At 42.2% G+C, this 19,517-nt stretch overlaps 1 protein-coding gene across 1 annotated transcript in view; it reads right to left on the bottom strand.

Annotated features, from left to right (window-relative positions):
* Positions 1–19,477, bottom strand: part of col5a3b (collagen, type V, alpha 3b) — an 80,232-nt gene extending 60,755 nt beyond the window's left edge. The window contains exon 1 of the mRNA XM_076982864.1: positions 17,569–19,477. Within this exon, the coding sequence (XP_076838979.1) occupies positions 17,569–17,692 (124 nt within the window). The 5' untranslated portion in view covers positions 17,693–19,477. The remainder of the gene's footprint in view (positions 1–17,568) is intronic.
* Positions 19,478–19,517: the final 40 nt, after the last annotated feature.

Genomic DNA, 19,517 nt, shown 5'->3' with positions numbered 1-19,517 from the left:
ACCGCTGGTCATTATATCCTTAATTTGGAGATATTGCACGGGTTTTTGGTTTGTACACTTTCAATTAAACCATCCTTTTTCCCTGAGACTTGGCGTGATCGCTTCCTTTTTAGTTGCTCACCCTGCCCGTCACAAGGAGTAGCAAGTTAAATCTCCCAGACAACGCCAGGTGACGGAATGAGAGTAGAATCAACTAATCTAAAAAGAAAAAAATAATAAAATAAAAAAACCTGTTGCCTTTCGAATGTAATCGATTCTTTCATTTAAAAGAAATTTGAAAATATTTTTGAGCATTCAGTTATTTTTTTCAGTGATCTGAATGACAACAGAGCTTCTAAAACAATTTACAAACTAGGTGGGTTTACAGCAAATAACATTATGTAGATGTCAGGATTTGCATAACGCTGTGTCATTGGTGAATATGTATTGAATATTGAAGGCAGACACCCAGTTTTTGGCTATTTGAGTATAATACAGCCTGAGCCAGAGGGCTAAAAGCATTTATGCTCTGCTGTTGTTATGCATCTTAGAATAAAGGAAAACCAGGACTAACCATTTAGGGTTAGTACCATGATAATCCAGCTCTGATAATCAAGCATTTCGTAATGCTTTAATACTTAGCACAAAGAGCACAAAAGAAGACACTCTTCTCCAGAGCAACTTATCTATAGATGTAGATCTATAGGGTTAGAACTCAACTCTGTGGGGCATCTAAGCATCTGTAGTGCCAGGAGAAGCTACTTGTCCAGATAGCCTTTCTGGAGCAGAACCATGCTCATATCCACCTGGGAATCGTATATGGAATACTAGTCACCCGTATATGGAATACTAGCCACCCATATATGGAATACTAGTCACCCGTATATGGAATACTAGCCACCCGTATATTGAATACTAGTCACTAGCCACCTGTATATGGAATATTAGTCACCCGTATATGGAATACTAGTCACCCATATATGGAATGCTAGCCACCAGTATATGGAATACTAGTCACTAGTCACCCGTATATGGAATACTAGCCACCTGTATATGGAATACTAGTCACTAGTCACCCGTATATGGAATGCTAGTCACTAGTCACCCGTATATGGAATACTAGCCACCCGTATATGGAATACTAGTCACTAGTCACCCGTATATGGAATACTAGCCACCTGTATATGGAATACTAGCCACCCGTATATGGAATGCTAGTCACTAGTCACCCGTATATGGAATACTAGCCACCCGTATATGGAATACTAGTCACCATATCCACCTATTCACCCGTATATGGAATACTAGTCACTATTTACCATATCCACGTAGGCACCGGTATATGGAATACTAGTCAGTAGTTACCATTTCCACCTAGCCACTCTTTTATGGAATACTAGTCACTCATATATTGAATACTAGTCACTCATATATTGAATACTAGTCACTCATATATTGAATACTAGTCACTAGTCACCAGTATATGGAATACTAGTCACCCGTAAATGGAATACTAGTCACTCATATATGGAATACTAGTCACTAGTCACCCGTATATGGAATACTAGTCACTAGTCACCCGTATATGAAATACTAGTCACTAGTCACCCGTATATGAAATACTAGTCACCCGTATATGGAATACTAGTCACTCGTATATAGAATACTAGTCACTAGTCACCTGTATATGGAATACTAGTCACTAGTCACCCGTAAATGGAATACTAGTCACTCATATATGGAATACTAGTCACTAGTCACCCGTATATGGAATACTAGTCACCCGTATATGGAATACTAGTCACTAGTCACCCGCAGTAGCGAACCGTGACCTTTAAACCTGGGCCCGCTACCCCCCCCCCCTCCCCCCCGAAATTTTTTTTTCCTTTCTTAATAAACTAAATAAAGAAAAACTGAGACGACAGTAGAGCTTTAAAAACGCAATAAACAATAATATCTGTACTAGATAACATCTTAAGCAAAATAAGTTTCCAAACAAAATAAGGTTCACAGCTCCGTGGTTCTCGGAAGCGGAATATGTAAACAACGCGCACGAGGACGTCAAAGGGATGAATCGAAACTAGCTAGCGATGGTGCTAACGACAGCTAGCGTCGCCACAGCGGGCGGAAATTATCATACAGTTAAGCCCGCCCACTAAGAGAGAAGATATGATTGGTCAATTTTGCTGTCATTTGAAACTGGTATTGCGCTGAATTATAACTGCCAGGCCCTCTGTAAACGAACAGCGGGCATCACAGTCCTGATAGGGGGAGACACAGGCTCACAGGCTTCCACTCAACCCCTCACCTTCCAACACAGATTGAATAGACACGGGTGAATATTTTATTTGCTTATATTTTTGTAATTGTTTAGATGTCGAATGTCAAACTGTAAGTAGATAAAATAAAATTGGATAATTATATATATAATGCTTTAAGAATATTTTAGGCCCTCTGAGAGGGCGTAGAGGGCCCTGACGGTTCCCCACTGGTCACCCGTATATGAAATACTAGTCACCCGTATATGGAATACTAGTCACCCGTATATGGAATACTAGTCACTCGTATATGGAATACTAGTCACTCGTATATAGAATACTAGTCACTCGTATATAGAATACTAGTCACCCGTATATGGAATACTAGTCACCCGTATATGGAATACTAGTCACTAGTCACCCGTATATGAAATACTAGTCACCCGTATATGGAATACTAGTCACCCGTATATGGAATACTAGTCACTCGTATATGGAATACTAGTCACTCGTATATAGAATACTAGTCACTCGTATATAGAATACTAGTCACCCCTGCCTCTCCATCCCTCACCTGACAGAACACTTCCACATGTCTTCATTTGCAAATGAACTAACCTATAGTTAGTTAGACTCATCCTACTAACAGACACGGGACTCCCACTACCAAACAGACACGAGACTCCTCCCACTAACAAACTGTGTGCAGTATAGTTCACACTGCACACAGTATAGTTCACACAATATAGTTCACACTGCATACAGTATAGTTCACACTGCATACAATATAGTTCACACTGCATACAGTATAGTTCACACTACATACAGTATAGTTCATGCAGTATAGTTCACAATGCATACAGTGGCTAGCACACAGAAAGGGACGTCCCCACAGAATGCTCTAGTATCACAAACAGGCTTACATGCGAGTTAGACTTTCTCTCTCTCTCTCTCTCTCTCTCTCTCTCCATCCCTTTCATTCATTCTGTCTTACACACAACAAAGGTTTGAATCTATTTCTATCTGTGTGTCTGTGCGCATATGTGTGTGTAGGTGTGCATGTATGTGTGTGTGTTTGCCCTGCTGATGGGGAGATGGCTTGGGGCAGATGATTTGAGCAAGCAGAGGCATTTGTGAGGTGCCCAATACTTCCGTCACCCGCAGGGTAAAAGATGCAGAGGCATTCAGTTCATTTAAACATACCGTTTTAAAGATTTCAGCACTCACTGTTTCCTCCCAATAAGGCTTACATTAAACCCCTCTCAAATAAGCAGGTATGTAACCAGAGGTGGGGACTCGAGTCACATGACTTGGACTCGAGTCAGACTCGAGTCATTAATATTAAGACTTTTGACTTGACTTGAAAAAATATTCAGAGACTTAGACTTGACTTGGACTTTTACACCAATAACTTGGGACTTGAATTGGACTTGAACCTGTTTACTTGCAAAGACTTGATTTTTTTTACCCCAAATCTAAATTTTAAAACGCATATTAATATTTATAAAGTGCGCCCCATTAATTTCATTTCCGTCCTTCTGACGCAGACCAGTCCTCTGCTTTTCCACACTCTGTACGTGTGTGTGTGCATGAGCTGCAGCACAACCAATCAAATGGGGGGTTGGCGAACGTAAATTTTTACCGGGCGGGGTGTAAAATGGACACAAATTAAGTATTATATCGCGATCGATCGATCGCCAGTGGTTGGTGCCAGAGCGAACTAGTAACTCATTGAATCATAGATGTGGATCAGAGGTAAATAAACTAGAATTTTTCCGGCGTGAGAAATCGGATGTGTGGCGTGAGAGCGTGTGAAGACGGTCAAATGCGTGTGTCTCACGCTCAATGCGTGAGAGTTGGTAACCCTGGGTTCTGTATCTGAACTCTGGGAAGAGAGCCTCTCTCTGTCACCATCATAATATCCAGTTCTATCTCAGCATGGATTGTGTATTTGAAGACATCTACGTCGAGAAAAAAATATATTGACAAAAGTGGAGCGAGTTTTCAGCTATGGGGACATCATTCATCGTGCACAAATGACATACAGACTTTTGACCAGCAAATGCAATGCAGAATAGTTTACTGAAATGTCTAAAGTTGCAGATTCCTGTTAATTGTTCAGTTCTTATATTTGTTTGTCTTGTGTCACTCACACATGTTCTCCAAGAAACCAGATAAGAGAAGAGAGGGAAAATGCTGTTATGGTTCTTTGTATTGTACTGTGAAAATATCAGCACTTTTTATTTAAACATGGAGTTCTACTTATGACTTTTTCACAGAATATTTATTTCTGGAAAATTGTAGTTTAAAGTATGAATATTTTTGCAGCTAAGTTTAACAAATTTAACTGTGCAATAAAGAGGTGTAATTTTAATTTTTTTTATACTTTGTGTTTTCAGTTGCACATGTTTTATCAAGATTTGAGGAGAATACAGATTTTAAAAAGAACGCATGTCTGTTATTTACATTTAAAATATACCTGCAACATTGGTAAAAAAAAAAAAAAAAAGACTCGAAAGGACTTGAAATTCCAAGTTTCAGACTTGGGACTTGACTTGACTATTGCCTGTCTTGACTCGAGACTTGACTTGACTTGAGTGTCTTTGCTTGAGACTTGACTCGGGACTTGAGGTATAAAGACTTGGACTTACTTGAGACTTGCAAAACACTGACTTGGTCCCACCTCTGTATGTAACTAAATGCCAACAGAGGTTCACCTTTGTGAAATAATATAGAAGTCAATTGCACACTCTATAATATTCTAGAAGCAATGCACAGACTCTAGAGGATATTAGAAGTCAGACTCACACACTGGAACATGTCATCCAAGTGCACACTCAAAAACATTCTAGAAGTGAAACTGTATTTTCACCGTAGAACATTCTGGAGGTCAGAAGAACACTACTAAACAGTGGTTGTTCTCTCCAGTTTGACAGTTCTGCTATTGTGTTGTTTTGCATTTCCTCTGGTCATGAAATCCTGAGAATGTCCTGGTCAGGTGAACTTGACAGTCCAAACTGCAGGACTCAAGCAGGACCCAGTGGATCCTAGACCAACATATCAAACCTGTCCTGACATCTGTTTCTGCCATTCCACGTGTAGATGTCTTAAACGAAATGAAACCTTACATCATAACATCAGGGAGAGGTTTGAGTGAAAGCAGCTATTCATATGTGTTTGTAAGTCCTGCTCATCCACATATAAGATTCACTGAGAAAAATTGTCCTACACACTAAGGGACCCTATTTGAGGCTGGGAAATGTGACAGAAATGTGGTGGAAGTGAACTAGGGTGCACAGCTGAAGTAACAAGGCTGCAAGTGCACATGGACACACACAAAGGGTGGACGTGCACAATAAAACCACAAGTGTGTAAGTCTGCTAGTGCCTTAGGGTTCAAGGGGGGAGCCATAGACGTGTGATTCTGAACACTGCTCGCGGTGCTAAACATCTTCCACACATGCTTTCAAACAGGCCTGGTCTGGTGAAGAGGATCTCGCTGAAGGACAGAATGAAAACCACCTGTCTTGTCTACACAGCTCACTGAACTCAAGACTCCAGACAGAAAATTCCAGAAAACCACCTCAAAGCTGGTGACCCCACCAGTGTCTGAAGCCCATTAACCCGTCAAGGTTTGGGGCGGAGAGTTATTAACACAGTCAAGAGAGTTTTTAACACAGTGAAGGCTCAAACACACCACAACCCAGAGTTATTGGAACCCAACCTCATTAACACAGTGCAGGTTCAAACACACCACGACCCTGAGGTGCTAGAACTCAGGATGCCAACTACTGGCCCACAAGACTATTCTTTACCAAATCCAGGTGCTAAATATATATCCAAAATGATCATTGACTGCGTTTCTTCAAATAAAATTAGTAGTGGAATTAGTCAGAATGTGTTTGTTGAACTCATTAAGAAAATACGAATATTTGGATCATATATGTGTAAATGAATTATTGCAGTGATACTTTGGAAACAGACACTACTCCAGCATTCTAAACCTCTTGCTATCTTATTGGCATTTAATCCTAACCCCAGGCGATTTAAAGAATGATTCTGTTGGGGAGGGCGGTTGCTCAAATATTTCTGTTTTTTCAAAGAGAAGACAATTGTGTGGTAGGAGTTCTTATGAGCTGTTGTGTGTGGTGTTTGATGTCATGTGTTATGTCAAGTGTGATGTCATGTGTGATGTAATTTTCTCAGATTTAATGCTGGGCTCTAGTCTTCCAGAATCCGATTTACATTTCTGATCTGTCTGTCTTTTATAGAGTTTTTATTGAGTGTTTTATCTTTTATGAAGATGGAGTTATCATCAGTCACCTTACCTTATTTATAGAGAGAGAGAGAGAGATAGAGAATGATCATTCACACTTATACCCATGGGCCTCATCTCTAAAGAACCTAATGACCCAACACAGTAATTCCTGATCTCAGAAACGGGCATTTATTTGTTTAAATCTAGGTGCGTGTAGTTCGTATATCGTTTTACTTTTACTGAAAGTGAGGTCGTTTGTTAGGAAGAGCGACAAGACAACCACAGGGCAAAAATATTGTTGATGACAGTATGGTTACAGTTAATACTCTGATGATTTTACCTATTTTGCCTGGAAACATTACAAACCTGGAGTAATTTTGTTTGCAACCTTAAATGACAGATCTCATTCGCACTTAACAGTGTCGTGGCGTTTTTTTCCCACATGGGCTGTGATAATTCGTCCGTGTCTCAAAGGAGAAGAGCGAAAGAGCGCTTACTCCTTTACCGGAGTGTGGCGACAAGCCCAAACCGGCAGCTACCCCGACCAGCAGCGCGCGCGTGCGTGCGTGTCCGTGCCACAGTGCGGCGCACAAGGGGCGCGTGGGGCAAACCAGCAAAACGTCTCAGACTTGGAGCAAATTGCAGAGTGCAACAGCTTTTTCAAGTAGTTTCCATACGTAGCATATAAATAAGCAACAAGTTAACTTTCTGCATATCTTGCCTGCGCCTGGCGCGTGCGGTTCCACTTTACCTGCTCGCGCTGCGCTCGCCGCGTAAAGCAGAACCATCAGGAGTAACGACGACATGTCCGTGGCCTTCGTGTCCGTCTCGCGCGGGTCAGCGGGCACCTCTGTGACAGGTCGACGTTCAGCACGGCTGCGCGAGTGCGGCACGGCCGGCGGGAGAGAGCGCGGGCGTCACTTGTTCCCACGGTACCGCGAGACCAAAGCAAAGACTCTGCAGTGAAATGGACAACTGAAATCATTTAAAATCCCCCAGAATCCGACAGGCCACTTATGCTTTCCAGATTATTTCCTGCTGCATCTCCTCTCTCTCTCTCTCTCTCTCTCTCTCTCTCTCTCTCTCTCTCTCTCTCTCTCTATTTCTTCCCCCCCTCCACGTTCCGCCCTCAGTGCACCGGGGCAGGCTCGTCTCGGTGGTATGTGTGGGTTTAATACTGCCCCCCACCCCACCCCCCAGTTACCTACGCTGCAGAGCGAAGCTGTATATGCAGCGTTCTGTGTCTTCTCTCATACCCACAGTGTTCAGGTGTTCTCCATCTTCTCTCATACCCACAGTGTTCAGGTGTTCTGTGTCTTCTCCCATACCCACAATGCTCAGGTGTTTAGTGTCTTCTCCCATACCCACAGTGCTCAGGTGTTCTGTGTCTTCTCTCATACCCACAGTGCTCAGGTGTTCTGTGTCTTCTCTCATACCCACAGTGCTCAGGTGTTCTGTGTCTTCTCTCATACCCACAGTGCTCAGGTGTTCTGTTTCTTCTCTCATACCCACAGTGTTCAGGTGTTCTGTGTCTTCTCTCATACCCACAGTGCTCAGGTGTTCTGTGTCTTCTTCCATACCCACAGTGCTCAGGTGTTTAGTGTCTTCTCCCATACCCACAGTGCTCAGGTGTTCTGTGTCTTCTCTCATACCCACAGTGCTCAGGTGTTCTGTGTCTTCTCTCATACCCACAGTGCTCAGGTGTTCTGTGTCTTCTTCCATACCCACAGTGCTCAGGTGTTTAGTGTCTTCTCCCATACCCACAGTGCTCAGGTGTTCTGTGTCTTCTCTTATACTCACAGTACTCAGGTGTTTAGTGTCTTCTCCCATACCCACAGTGCTCAGGTGTTCTGTGTCTTCTCCCATACCCACAGTGCTCAGGTGTTTAGTGTCTTCCCCCATACCCACAGTGCTCAGGTGTTCTGTGTCTTCTCTCATACTCACAGTGCTCAGGTGTTTAGTGTCTTCTCCCATACCCACAGTGCTCAGGTGTTCTGTGTCTTCTCTCATACTCACAGTGCTCAGGTGTTTAGTGTCTTCTCCCATACCCACAGTGCTCAGGTGTTCTGCAGCTGGCGCGCTGCGTTAAGCACTCTCTGCAAAATGCTCGAATAGCAACATTTGCAAGCTACTCAGAAAGCTCAGGCTATGTGTTCAGTTCTAAGGGGAAAATGTTCTGAGTGGTACAGGACTTGGTAATGGTAATGGGACATTAGACACGGTGAAGATTCTGTTCTTGCTGTCATTCTTCCAGAAGTAGTTATGAAATTATCACATCTCATATGTACCAAGCCTGAGTTTAATTCTCATAATAAAGAAAGGATCTTTGTGATAAATAAAGGATAAACAAAGGTGATTCACACTTATATATCAATATTGTGATAACAGTTGTTTATTTGTTAATTGTCTATTATTAATAAACACTGTATTACAAATAAATGTAAATTATAATAAAACACTAAATTACTAATGAACATTAGTTTAGTGCATTACTAATGAACACTGTGTATTACCACTGAACACGGCAATGGAATGGAAATGTAGCTATGCTCCTTCTTTTCAAATTCATACTTACAAACGCTGATGTATAACCATACTCACACACACACACACACACACACACACACACACACACACACACACACACACACACACACACACACACACACACTCACACACACACACTCACACACACTCACACTCACACACACACACACACACACACACACACACACACACACACACACACACACTCACACACACTCACACACACACACTCACACACACACACACACACACTCACACACACTCACACACACACACACACACGCACACATACACACATACACACACACACACACACACACACACACACACACACACAAGAGCATGCTAAGACAAGATTTTGAGCTGCCCACCTAATGTAATATGTTCTGCTCTGGCACATTCTGCATTCCTATGACAGCCTGCTCTAAGCCTAAAGGTACACACACACACACACACACACAGATCCACAAATGAACACACAAACACTACACACACACACAAAGAGAGAGCGATCCACAAACACACACTTACACATACACACAGATCCACAAAGACACACACACATACACAAACACACACAGACACACACACTCATATACTCATACACACACATATACACAGTTCCAGGTTATTCATGCCATTGTACATGAAAGGTTCAATAACGCAAAGTTAACTGCAGCAGAATGATGTTCAAAGGTCAAAGGTCAAGCATTCTGGCTGGTACCATAACTTCTGCTGTTATTTTTAAATGCTTTAGGCCATACAGAAAAAGAAGAGGTTGGTCACTTATGATGAAAAGTTTACAACTCAGTACAGCAAACTAGTGACATTGAACGGTTATGGTACACACACACACACACACACACACACACACACACACTATTCCCCCACCAACCCAACACCTGCATACACACACACATACCCTAAAGTAAAATCTGTCAGTGTAGGTTATTGTGTTATAGGGTCTTGACATTTAGCCATCACTCATTCATTTCAGACTTTTATTCTGTGTGTGTGTGTGTGTGTGTGGGATGGGGGGGTGATTGATGTATTCTCTGTAGTTAAATAATGATGTGTCCAACAGGACCCAAGGTGACAGAGGGAGAGAGTGGAAGGGAGGGAGAAACAGGGAATGAAAGATGAAAGGAGAGAGGGAGAAGGTTAGAGGGAGAGAAAGAGAGTGATATGTAGAGAGAAGCTTAGAAGATGAATGAGTAAACAAAAAAATAAAGATGAAAAGAATTCAAAGAAAGTGATGGAGAAGCACAAGAATGAGAGAGCAAACGAGAGCATGAGAGAGGGAAGAGGGCCCTTCACCTGCTGCATTTACATCTTCCCTTCTTCCTCTTTTAATTCTACCTTTCTCGTCTTTCAGTCTCTCTGTGTCGTTTTCTGTCTGTAGCTGTTTTGGTACCTCTGACTAGCCCATTATCTCTCCGTCTCTCCACCACTCACATTATCTCTCCGTCTCTCCACCACTCACATTTTCTCTCCCTCTCTTTTTGTCAGTTTAACCCATGCCAACCCCCTCCACTAAATTCCAGACATATCTCCAGAAGGTTTGCCATATGCATAGAGAAAGACCATTTAATTGTGCGCGCGCGCGCGCGTCTGTGTGGGCACGTGTGTCTGTGCGCACGTGTTTGTGTATACGACAGTGTGTAGGTGCACAAATCCATATGCGCTCGTGACTCTTTTTTTTTTACAAGAACTGTAATATTGCCGGACTACCACTTGTGGGCGCCCTAAGATTTTACGAACGAGATTTGATGCCTACATTTAAGAACAAAACATACTACGTTTAAGGCAACAGACGCATTTTCTGTCTTTTGAGCTGTTTGTCACTTATCGCACTTTTTCTTTCACTTAAACAGCACGTGCACGTGTCGTCACCCTGACAAAGTCATATTATTACCTGGGTTGTATATATTTATTTACATGTAAAGACACTATATGATGTATAAATTATACTGTAACACCAATCATTAATTGTTTGATTGCTTTGTATTCTTGTATACTAGAAGGTTACTTCTAGTATGATGTGTTCAGGTAAGTGTATTAGCTATTAGCTTTGTGATATTAAGCACCTGCTTGGGGGCTGTTCAATAAAAGAGCTGGAGGAGTTTATCACTACTGGAGCTGGAGGAGTTTATCACTACTGGAGCTGGAGGAGTTTATCACTACTGGAGCTGGAGGAGTTTACCACTACTGGAGCTGGAGGAGTTTATCACTACTGGAGCTGGAGGAGTTTACCACTACTGGAGCTGGAGGAGTTTATCACTACTGGAGCTGGAGGAGTTTATCACTACTGGAGCTGGAGGAGTTTATCACTATTGGAGCTGGAAGAGTTTACCATTACTGGAGCTGGAGGAGTTTACCACTACTGGAGCTGGAGGAGTTTATCACTACTGGAGCTGGAGGAGTTTATGTGTGTGTGTGTGTACTCACAACCTCCTAGGGTTCAGTAGTGTGTATGTTTGTGTGTACTCACAGCCCCCTAGGGTTCAGTAGTGTGTATGTGTGTGTTGTCACTGCTCAGATGGGTTAAATGCCTAGGACAAATTCTGATATGTGAAAATCAAAATTGGTAACTTAAATACATTCAGAACGCAGCCTGTGGGGTCACAGATGACCTGCAGCTGTACAGAATGAAAGAGTCTGCAGTTGAAAAATCTCCTTTGAACTTGCCATGTGGTTTAATGTGAATGTGGCTGACATCAATGCAGTCGACCACATGGTGGAAAGCAGGAGAGACTGCACGATGGCAGAAGCTCCAATATTTTCAAGTTCTGCAGGAGATGGACTGTTCTTTTAAAAATGCCCACAATGTCAGTTACTGATCTATATATGTGGAACTGTAGTGATATAGCCCAGTTACTGATCTACAGCTCCACAATGACCGGCCTGAATGGTTATCGACCAGTAGCCCTCACACCGATAATTGCAAAATGCTTTGAAAGACTGGTCATGACACACATCAGAGCCACCATCGACATCAATGTGGATCCACACCAGTATGCTTACAGGAAGAACCGGTCCACAGAGGATGCCATTTCTTTTGTGGTCCACAATGCACTCATCCACTTGGAGCAAAAGGACTCTTATGTACGTATGCTTGTTGTGGACTTCTCATCAGCATTTAATACAGTGATTCCTCAAACACTGGTAAACAAACTTTACTCACTTGGACTAAACTCCTCCCTCTGCAACTGGGTCCTGGACTTCCTGACCAACAGGCCACAGTCAGTGAAGATCCACAACATCTCCTCCTCCACCATAACCCTCAGTACTGGCTCTCCTCAGGGCTGCGTGCTGAGCCCCCTCATGTTCACTCTGCTCACGTATGACTGCTCACCTACCCATTCAAGCTGTCATATTGTGAAGTTTGCGGACGACATAGCAGTGGTTGGACGCATCACAAACAGCGACGAGTCCAACTATAGACAGGAGGTGGAACATCTGGAGAGTTGGTGCAGCGACAACAACCTCTGCATCAACGTGAATAAGACAAAGGAGATGATTGTGGACTTCAGAAAGGGCAGTCACACACACACACACCTGCATGACGGAGGATCAGAGGTGGAGATTGTCTCCAGCTACAAATACTTGGGTGTTCACCTGAGCAACAACCTCAGCTGGAGCAACAACACCTCTAGTCTGGTGAAGAAAGCACATCAGCGACTGAACTGAAGGCTGCACAGAGGACTGTTGGAGTCAGCCTCCCCACCACCATGGACATTTCTCCAGATGTAGGAAGAGGGCCACCTGCATCATGAAGGACCCCACACACCCAGCTCACTCACTTTTTGTCCCGCTCCCCTCAGGCAGAAGGCTGAGGAGCATAAAGTGTAGGACAACCAGAATGAGGAAGAGTTTCATTCCAGAAGCTGTGAGACTCATAAACTCCACCTAACAACTCACTGCTCTGACTCTGTTCAAGCCACTTACTCACCGGTCACTTTATTGAACTCTGGTCACTTTATATCATGTTGCTGCTATTGTGGACTTACTGTCTTCTAAAACACTAGCTCCATTACTGCTCTTTACTTTAATTGTTTTAGATAAGATATGTATATTTGTATTACCAGGACCTTGAGTATAAAAATTTAGTTCCACCCCATGCAAATGTGATGCGAATGACAATAAACACTCCTTGAATCCTTGAATATATGTGGAGCAGTAGTGATATAGCCCAGTTACTGATCTATATGTGTGGAGAGTGGTGATACAGCCCAGTTACTGATCTAAATGTGTGGAGAGTGGTGATACAGCCCAGTTACTGATCTATATATGTGGGTTAAGGAAAAACTCGACAGTCATGACGGATGAGCTGCAGCTATGTGATTGATGTGATGCTAGTTTTTATTTAAACAGTGTGGTGGAAAAATAACACTTGAGCCAAATTGAGAATTATTAATGCATTGAGTAGCAATTCATTGAAAGTTTCACAGCATGTCTAGCATACATGGCAGCTCTGGGCTCGCCGTCCTGAGCTGACCTTTTATTCGCGCTAGTACGTCAGAGAAGGTAGGTGTTAACACTGCCCCTGACCTTCTGTTGCCTGAAAACTCACCCCTCATTAGTATCAGTACAACAATCATGAAAAACATTAATGAGAACAATCATTCCTTTCACAGAACTGAACACTTTTTCTTCAAAAGCAAAAAGTATTTTTTTAACTGAAGTCACAAGTTATTAATTAATGATATATTGTCCTCCACATTTTCATTGTATCATTGTAATGTTTCAATCAGTATTTATTTTATTAAGATATGTATAGTGCAGAACCCAGTTAAGTATGTGTGGCCCTCTAAAAGCCTACAGTTTCTCATGTGGTCCCACAATTATTGCCTACTCCTGGGGTAGGCTCAATAGAGCACAGGGGTGCGTTTCCCAAAACGTTCATAACTAAGTACTTCGCAACCTCATACTTATGAATATTCTTAAATTTACGAGCGTTTCCCAAAACTCTTCGTAACTTACGTTGTACTTATACACTGTAAAAAACAGAACTTAAAATTGCTCGCCTTACTATGATTTTTTGTTTAGCTGAGCCAAAAATAATTTATTGCACCATAAACGATAACAAAGTAATTGGATCAGCTTACTTTATTGAGTTTCTTGTTAAAAGTTGATCTGACCTTACAACCTGCATTGTCAAAATATACAAATTGTAGTTGAACCCTAGTTAAGGCCAGGCCAACTCCTCTGCGCATGCTCAATTTGACTCCTTAGTTGAGAACGGGGTGGGGTTTGCGATTGGACTCCGTACATCTTGAAATGGATTTCACCTGCGGCAAGCAGCGACCTACGCTACTCTGTAAAAACGAAAAAGTCGAGAAAAGTTTTAAGTTTTCTTAAGTTTTTAAGAAACTCACTCACAGTTGAGCCAACTTATTATTTCTTGTTCCAAACGTCCAAATGTGAGTATTTTGGTTGAAATACTACCTTTGTTGCAGAAAGGTATAATAAACGTGTTAATTTAATCGTTTTGTCATTTGTCTTATATGACCCAACTTCAGTTAGCTATTCTTAGTATTGAATTTAGAGATTTATGTACATGTGAAATATACATTATCTGAACAAGATATTGTAGCGTCGGGCCAATGGGGGGGTGCCAGAGGGTGACGTCATTACCCGTGAGCCCTTGGGGTCTGGCCCTGTTATGCGTATTATGTAGTGTTTATGTCTGTATAGTGTTATTAATGATTATTAATTGTGTGACTTAACTGTTATTAGTTAAGTCACCCCGGTCCATTTTTATGTACATGTGCATTATCCGAGTTCCCCCTCCATGTATGTGTAACGTTGCCGTCTTCATGACCTCCCCCTGTGTTTCATGTGCAAGGCCAAGCTATTTAAGGCTTCGAGTTTGATCTAATTGTGCCTGTGAGTGGCAATTTTCTTGCGAGGTGAGAATAAAACCTCTGTTCTTGATAAGAATGGACATGTCTGTGGCCTCTTTCTTCCACACCACGCCGCTATATGATAAGTTGGCACAACTTTTAAAAATTTGGAACTCTTGGTATGTAACTTACATTTTGAGGTTCATATACATGGTGGTGATGGGATTTTTGGCTCTATTTTGAGATGCTGCTCTAATGGCTCTTCTTACTGTAAAGCAGGGTTTTTCAAACTATGGGTCGCGACCCTTGGATGGGTCGCGAGCCAAAAAAAAAGGGTCGCAAAAAAATAAATGTTAATATATTTAATAAATTATTATATTAATGGATTATACTTTCGCGAGTGACCGTAGTGCGCGACAGCGCGAACGGCGGAGTCGTTAATACTTGGCGATCGATCGCGATATAACACTTAAACTCAATCCCCCACCCCACCCCCCGTCAACAACTTGGCTGGGTCGCGTGAAAAATCATGGACAAAATGTGGGTCACCAGAAAAAAAGTTTGAAAAACACTGCTGTAAAGAGCCGGGTCTTTTCGGCTCCCAAACGGCTCCCCATATATATTTTTTACATTATTAATTAATAGCTTAAACCTAATTTTATAACATTTTGTTTCATTATTGACATTGTTAAGCACTTGTGATGAGTAAAAATGCTGCATAACAATGCTTTATAAATAAAACAATTATTAAATTATCACAAAATAGCACCAAAATAGAATGCAATACAGCTTGGCCAATTGCCTGCCGTTTCCACAAAAAAAGTGGAGATAACTTTTTTTTCAGTGTTTTCCCACCACATTATTAACTGAAAGCTGCGTGTGATTGGTCAGATGTGTGGAGCACACGCTTGACCTGCGGGCAGTGGAGACATTCTTTGCAGGTTTTCCAAAACGATATGTGGTAGCAGACATGTGAACAAGTCACTAAGTTGCAAGTAACAAGTAAGTCTCAAATCTTTACAATCAAGTCTCGAGTCAAGTCCCAAGTCAATACAATCAAGTCTCGAGTCAAGTAACAAGTCAATACAAGCGAGTCTCAAGTCCCAAGTCTTAAACTTCAAGTCCTAGTCAAGTCACCAGATGTAATTTCAATATTTAACACAATTGATGCAGTTGATTAGTAGTATATTAAGTCAGTCAGACTAACTAACGTTAAGTGTTTGAGTGTTTCGGTTCGTTTGAGTGAGACGTTGTCGCAATTGTCGTCGTCACCTACAGCCCCTGCCCACCTCCCCTCGCCTCAGTGACTTTCGTCCGTTCGTCAGTCAGTCCCCCCCCCCATTCGAATTATCGTTGGTGCGGACCGCTGACACAAGTCAAATTGCTCATCTGGACCCTTGTAAAAGTTAATTTTCGACCCCTGAGTTATCACATGCCAGCTAGCTAGCTAACCGTTATAGCATTATGTTAAATATACATAGCAGAGTCTTGCTTTAGTTTGTGCAGCCTCAAATGTCGAACAAAGTTTGGAGTGGTTGCATCTCCATCTCTTATCCTGACTCCACATGTCTTGCATGTCGCAGTTCTTTTATTCACAACAGCATATTTATATTTGAACAGGATGATTTTTGGGAGCATGTTGCTTGTCCTCTCCGCACAAATTCAACGCTGCTGCCCCCTCCCCCCTGTGAGCAGTTCACATTTTACACCACCATTTAATACAAAATGATCCAGTTATGTGATTCTATATTACTTATTTATTATGTTAAAATAAGGATTTCAAGTCTTTTCAAGTCTTAAAGCTCAAGTCTAAGTCAAGTTGCAAGTCTTCAGTGATGTTGTTGAGTCACAAGTCAGCAGTTTAATGATTCGAGTCGGACTCGAGTCCAAGTCATGTGACTCGAGTCCACATGTCTGTGTGGTAGTCTAACGAAACACCCCTCAAAAACAGGGGAAGGAACATTTACCTGACAAATATTAATTTTGCATTGTGTTCCAGGTTTGAAAAGTGCTAAAGTAGGCTAAAGTACTTGAAAATGTACTGTATTTTGTTTCACAACAAATAGCTGTCTGACTGAATCGATGTGATAAAAAGGCGAATTATTTCGAAGTAGGCCTATATGTATAAATATTTAAGTTTAAGGTGCTGGGATATATTGAAAATGGGCTTTTTCAATATTGAAAAGTGACGTACAAGTGCTTGAATTCCACCTTGTATGAACCCGGCATACATAACATTGTTCATTGCGCTGAAGAGGTGCATGACCTCGCTTCGCACGGGGGTCCTCACGCAGGGGCGGAGCCACCGCGATTGCGTCATTTTCGGCCAAGTATAAACTTAGCTTAGGCTAAGGAAAATAAACTCCGACTGAGGAAATAACCTCTCCGCTCTCTACCACTGGCAGAAACAGAGCAATACGCACAAGGAGAGAGAGACAGCGAGGCACCGAAGGACAAATAAAAACGATGTTGGAAAAAAACTGTGGCAATGTGGCACTTGCAGAGCACAAGCGCAATACTGAAGGAAAAAGCGGCTCCCAAATAGGATCATAAAACTGCTCCCATTGTGGAGCCGGTTCCAATCATTCGCTCTTAGAGCCGGGATCGTTCGCGAACGACACATAATAATAATAATAAATTTTATTTCATAGGCGCCTTTCTGACACTCAAGGACACCTTACAGACAACGTGGTGGCGCCGGAGCTGGTGGTGCTGGAACTGGCGGTGGAGGTGGGGGAGGCAGGGGTAGCGGCTGTGGATGCTGCTGAGCCGGGATGGCTGGAGCAGATCTTGGCGGGGCAGCATCGAGGTCTGGTCGGCTACAACAACACACTGAGAGACTTTGGTTAGTACACTTTTTAATCCCTACCTGTCGTGCTTGCCTTTTCTCTGCTTCTTCAAGCCAACATTTTGCTTTTTCTTCCATATCTACTTTATGTTTAACAAAATACTTGCACGTTTCTCTATTTGCGCCCTTGGGCTCTGTTTTTACTCTCTCAACTAGTCGGTGCAGATAGTCTACACTCAGTGTTCCCTCTGAACCAAACCCATAATGCTTAGTCCAAAAACCCACATGTTGAGTTACATCTTCTAAATAATCTCTGGTCATTTGGTAAATTACACTTATAGTTATTATTATTATGATGAAACTATGAGCCTCCGATGCTTTACTCTTGCTATGTATTTTACCATTTTTTTCCAAATGATGTTTACCCATAATTCTAGATAATCCCAGAGATGACCCTTCACACTTTTTTTTTTTGTGAGAGGTTAAAAAAAAAATCCCAAATCAATTAAGGTCCTCAAAATTTAGACCCGCTCCTCGTACCAACGAAGCAAACAGTGCCAGTGCAAACAGAGAACACCAACGGAGACTGGCGGTGACATCACTCCCTGGATAGGTACTTTCCCTTTGCTCGCGGGGTTCCCACTTTGCCCAACCCAGCCAGGGATCTCATCCCCCGGGGAGTAGGGCTGCCACAAACGATTTTAATAGTCGACTAATCACCGATTAATTTTTACGATTAGTCGACTAGTCGGATTGTACGTTAATTGAATATAAAACATACAGCTTATCACACTAGAATTCAACTGCTATTATATAACCATCATTAGATTTCAGCTATAACTAAAAATAAAAACAATTAAGATCATAGTTCATTAAACCTTTAATGAAATATGCAGCTTGTTGCAACAAACAATTATTAAAATAAGGATAAGGCACTGCCTTAAAAAACACAAAAATAAATAGGCCTACATTAATAAAGAATTTTTTTTAGGTTTTTCTTTCTTTCATTAGTCTCTGGCATCAAACTTCGCTACATTTAAATCAAATTAGGTAGGGACCTGAAACTAAGGAGTTATTCACAAAAATAAAGTTTTGGTCTCACTGACGTTACAGAAAATACACGAATGCGTGCTAAGGCTAATTAAACCAATCGCCATCACTAATGTTAACTTTTACAGTTACCACGATAAGCAGGGTTGCCAACTCTCACGCATTGAGAGTGAGAGACACGCATTTGACCGTCTTCACACGCTCACACACCACACATCCGATATCTCACGCCGAAAAAAAAGTTGGCAACCCTGCGATAAGTAAGTACTAAGTTAACGCTCTGTTTATGGTAACTTTAGCAGCTAACGAGCAATTTAGATTACAGAGATGACGGTCCCTATTCATCGTTGTCACAAGTAGCCACAACATGCTTCAGGTACGTGGTTGTGCTGCCGTGGAAGGCAAGTTCTGCCTTGCAGATATTGCACGCGTTTCGGAAACCGACTACGGAAAATGATCCCGCACTTTTGAGTTCCGTAGCCGGGTAGCCACGATACCAGAGCCTGTCTGTATAACGTCCTGGGATGTCGTCAACTGTTTACCCCGGTTTCCACTAAACTGCGCATGTGCGTCAAGGACAGAAACGCAGACGCAGCAGTGGAAACTGTCGCAGCAGTTTGGAGAGGAAAAAAAAACGACGCATCGACTAATAAATTAGTCGTCGACTATTTTAGTAGTCGACATAGTCGTGACTAGTCGACTAATCATGGCAGCCCTACCGGGGAGCGTCCTCGAAGATCAGTCACCACCTTTCCGGGGTGCCTCTCGCCGATCCTGTTCGTGACGCCAAAT

The sequence above is a fragment of the Brachyhypopomus gauderio genome, chromosome 20 (genome assembly GCF_052324685.1).
Source record: "Brachyhypopomus gauderio isolate BG-103 chromosome 20, BGAUD_0.2, whole genome shotgun sequence".
NCBI lineage: Eukaryota > Metazoa > Chordata > Actinopteri > Gymnotiformes > Hypopomidae > Brachyhypopomus > Brachyhypopomus gauderio.
This window is presented reverse-complemented; position numbering and strand designations above follow the sequence as displayed.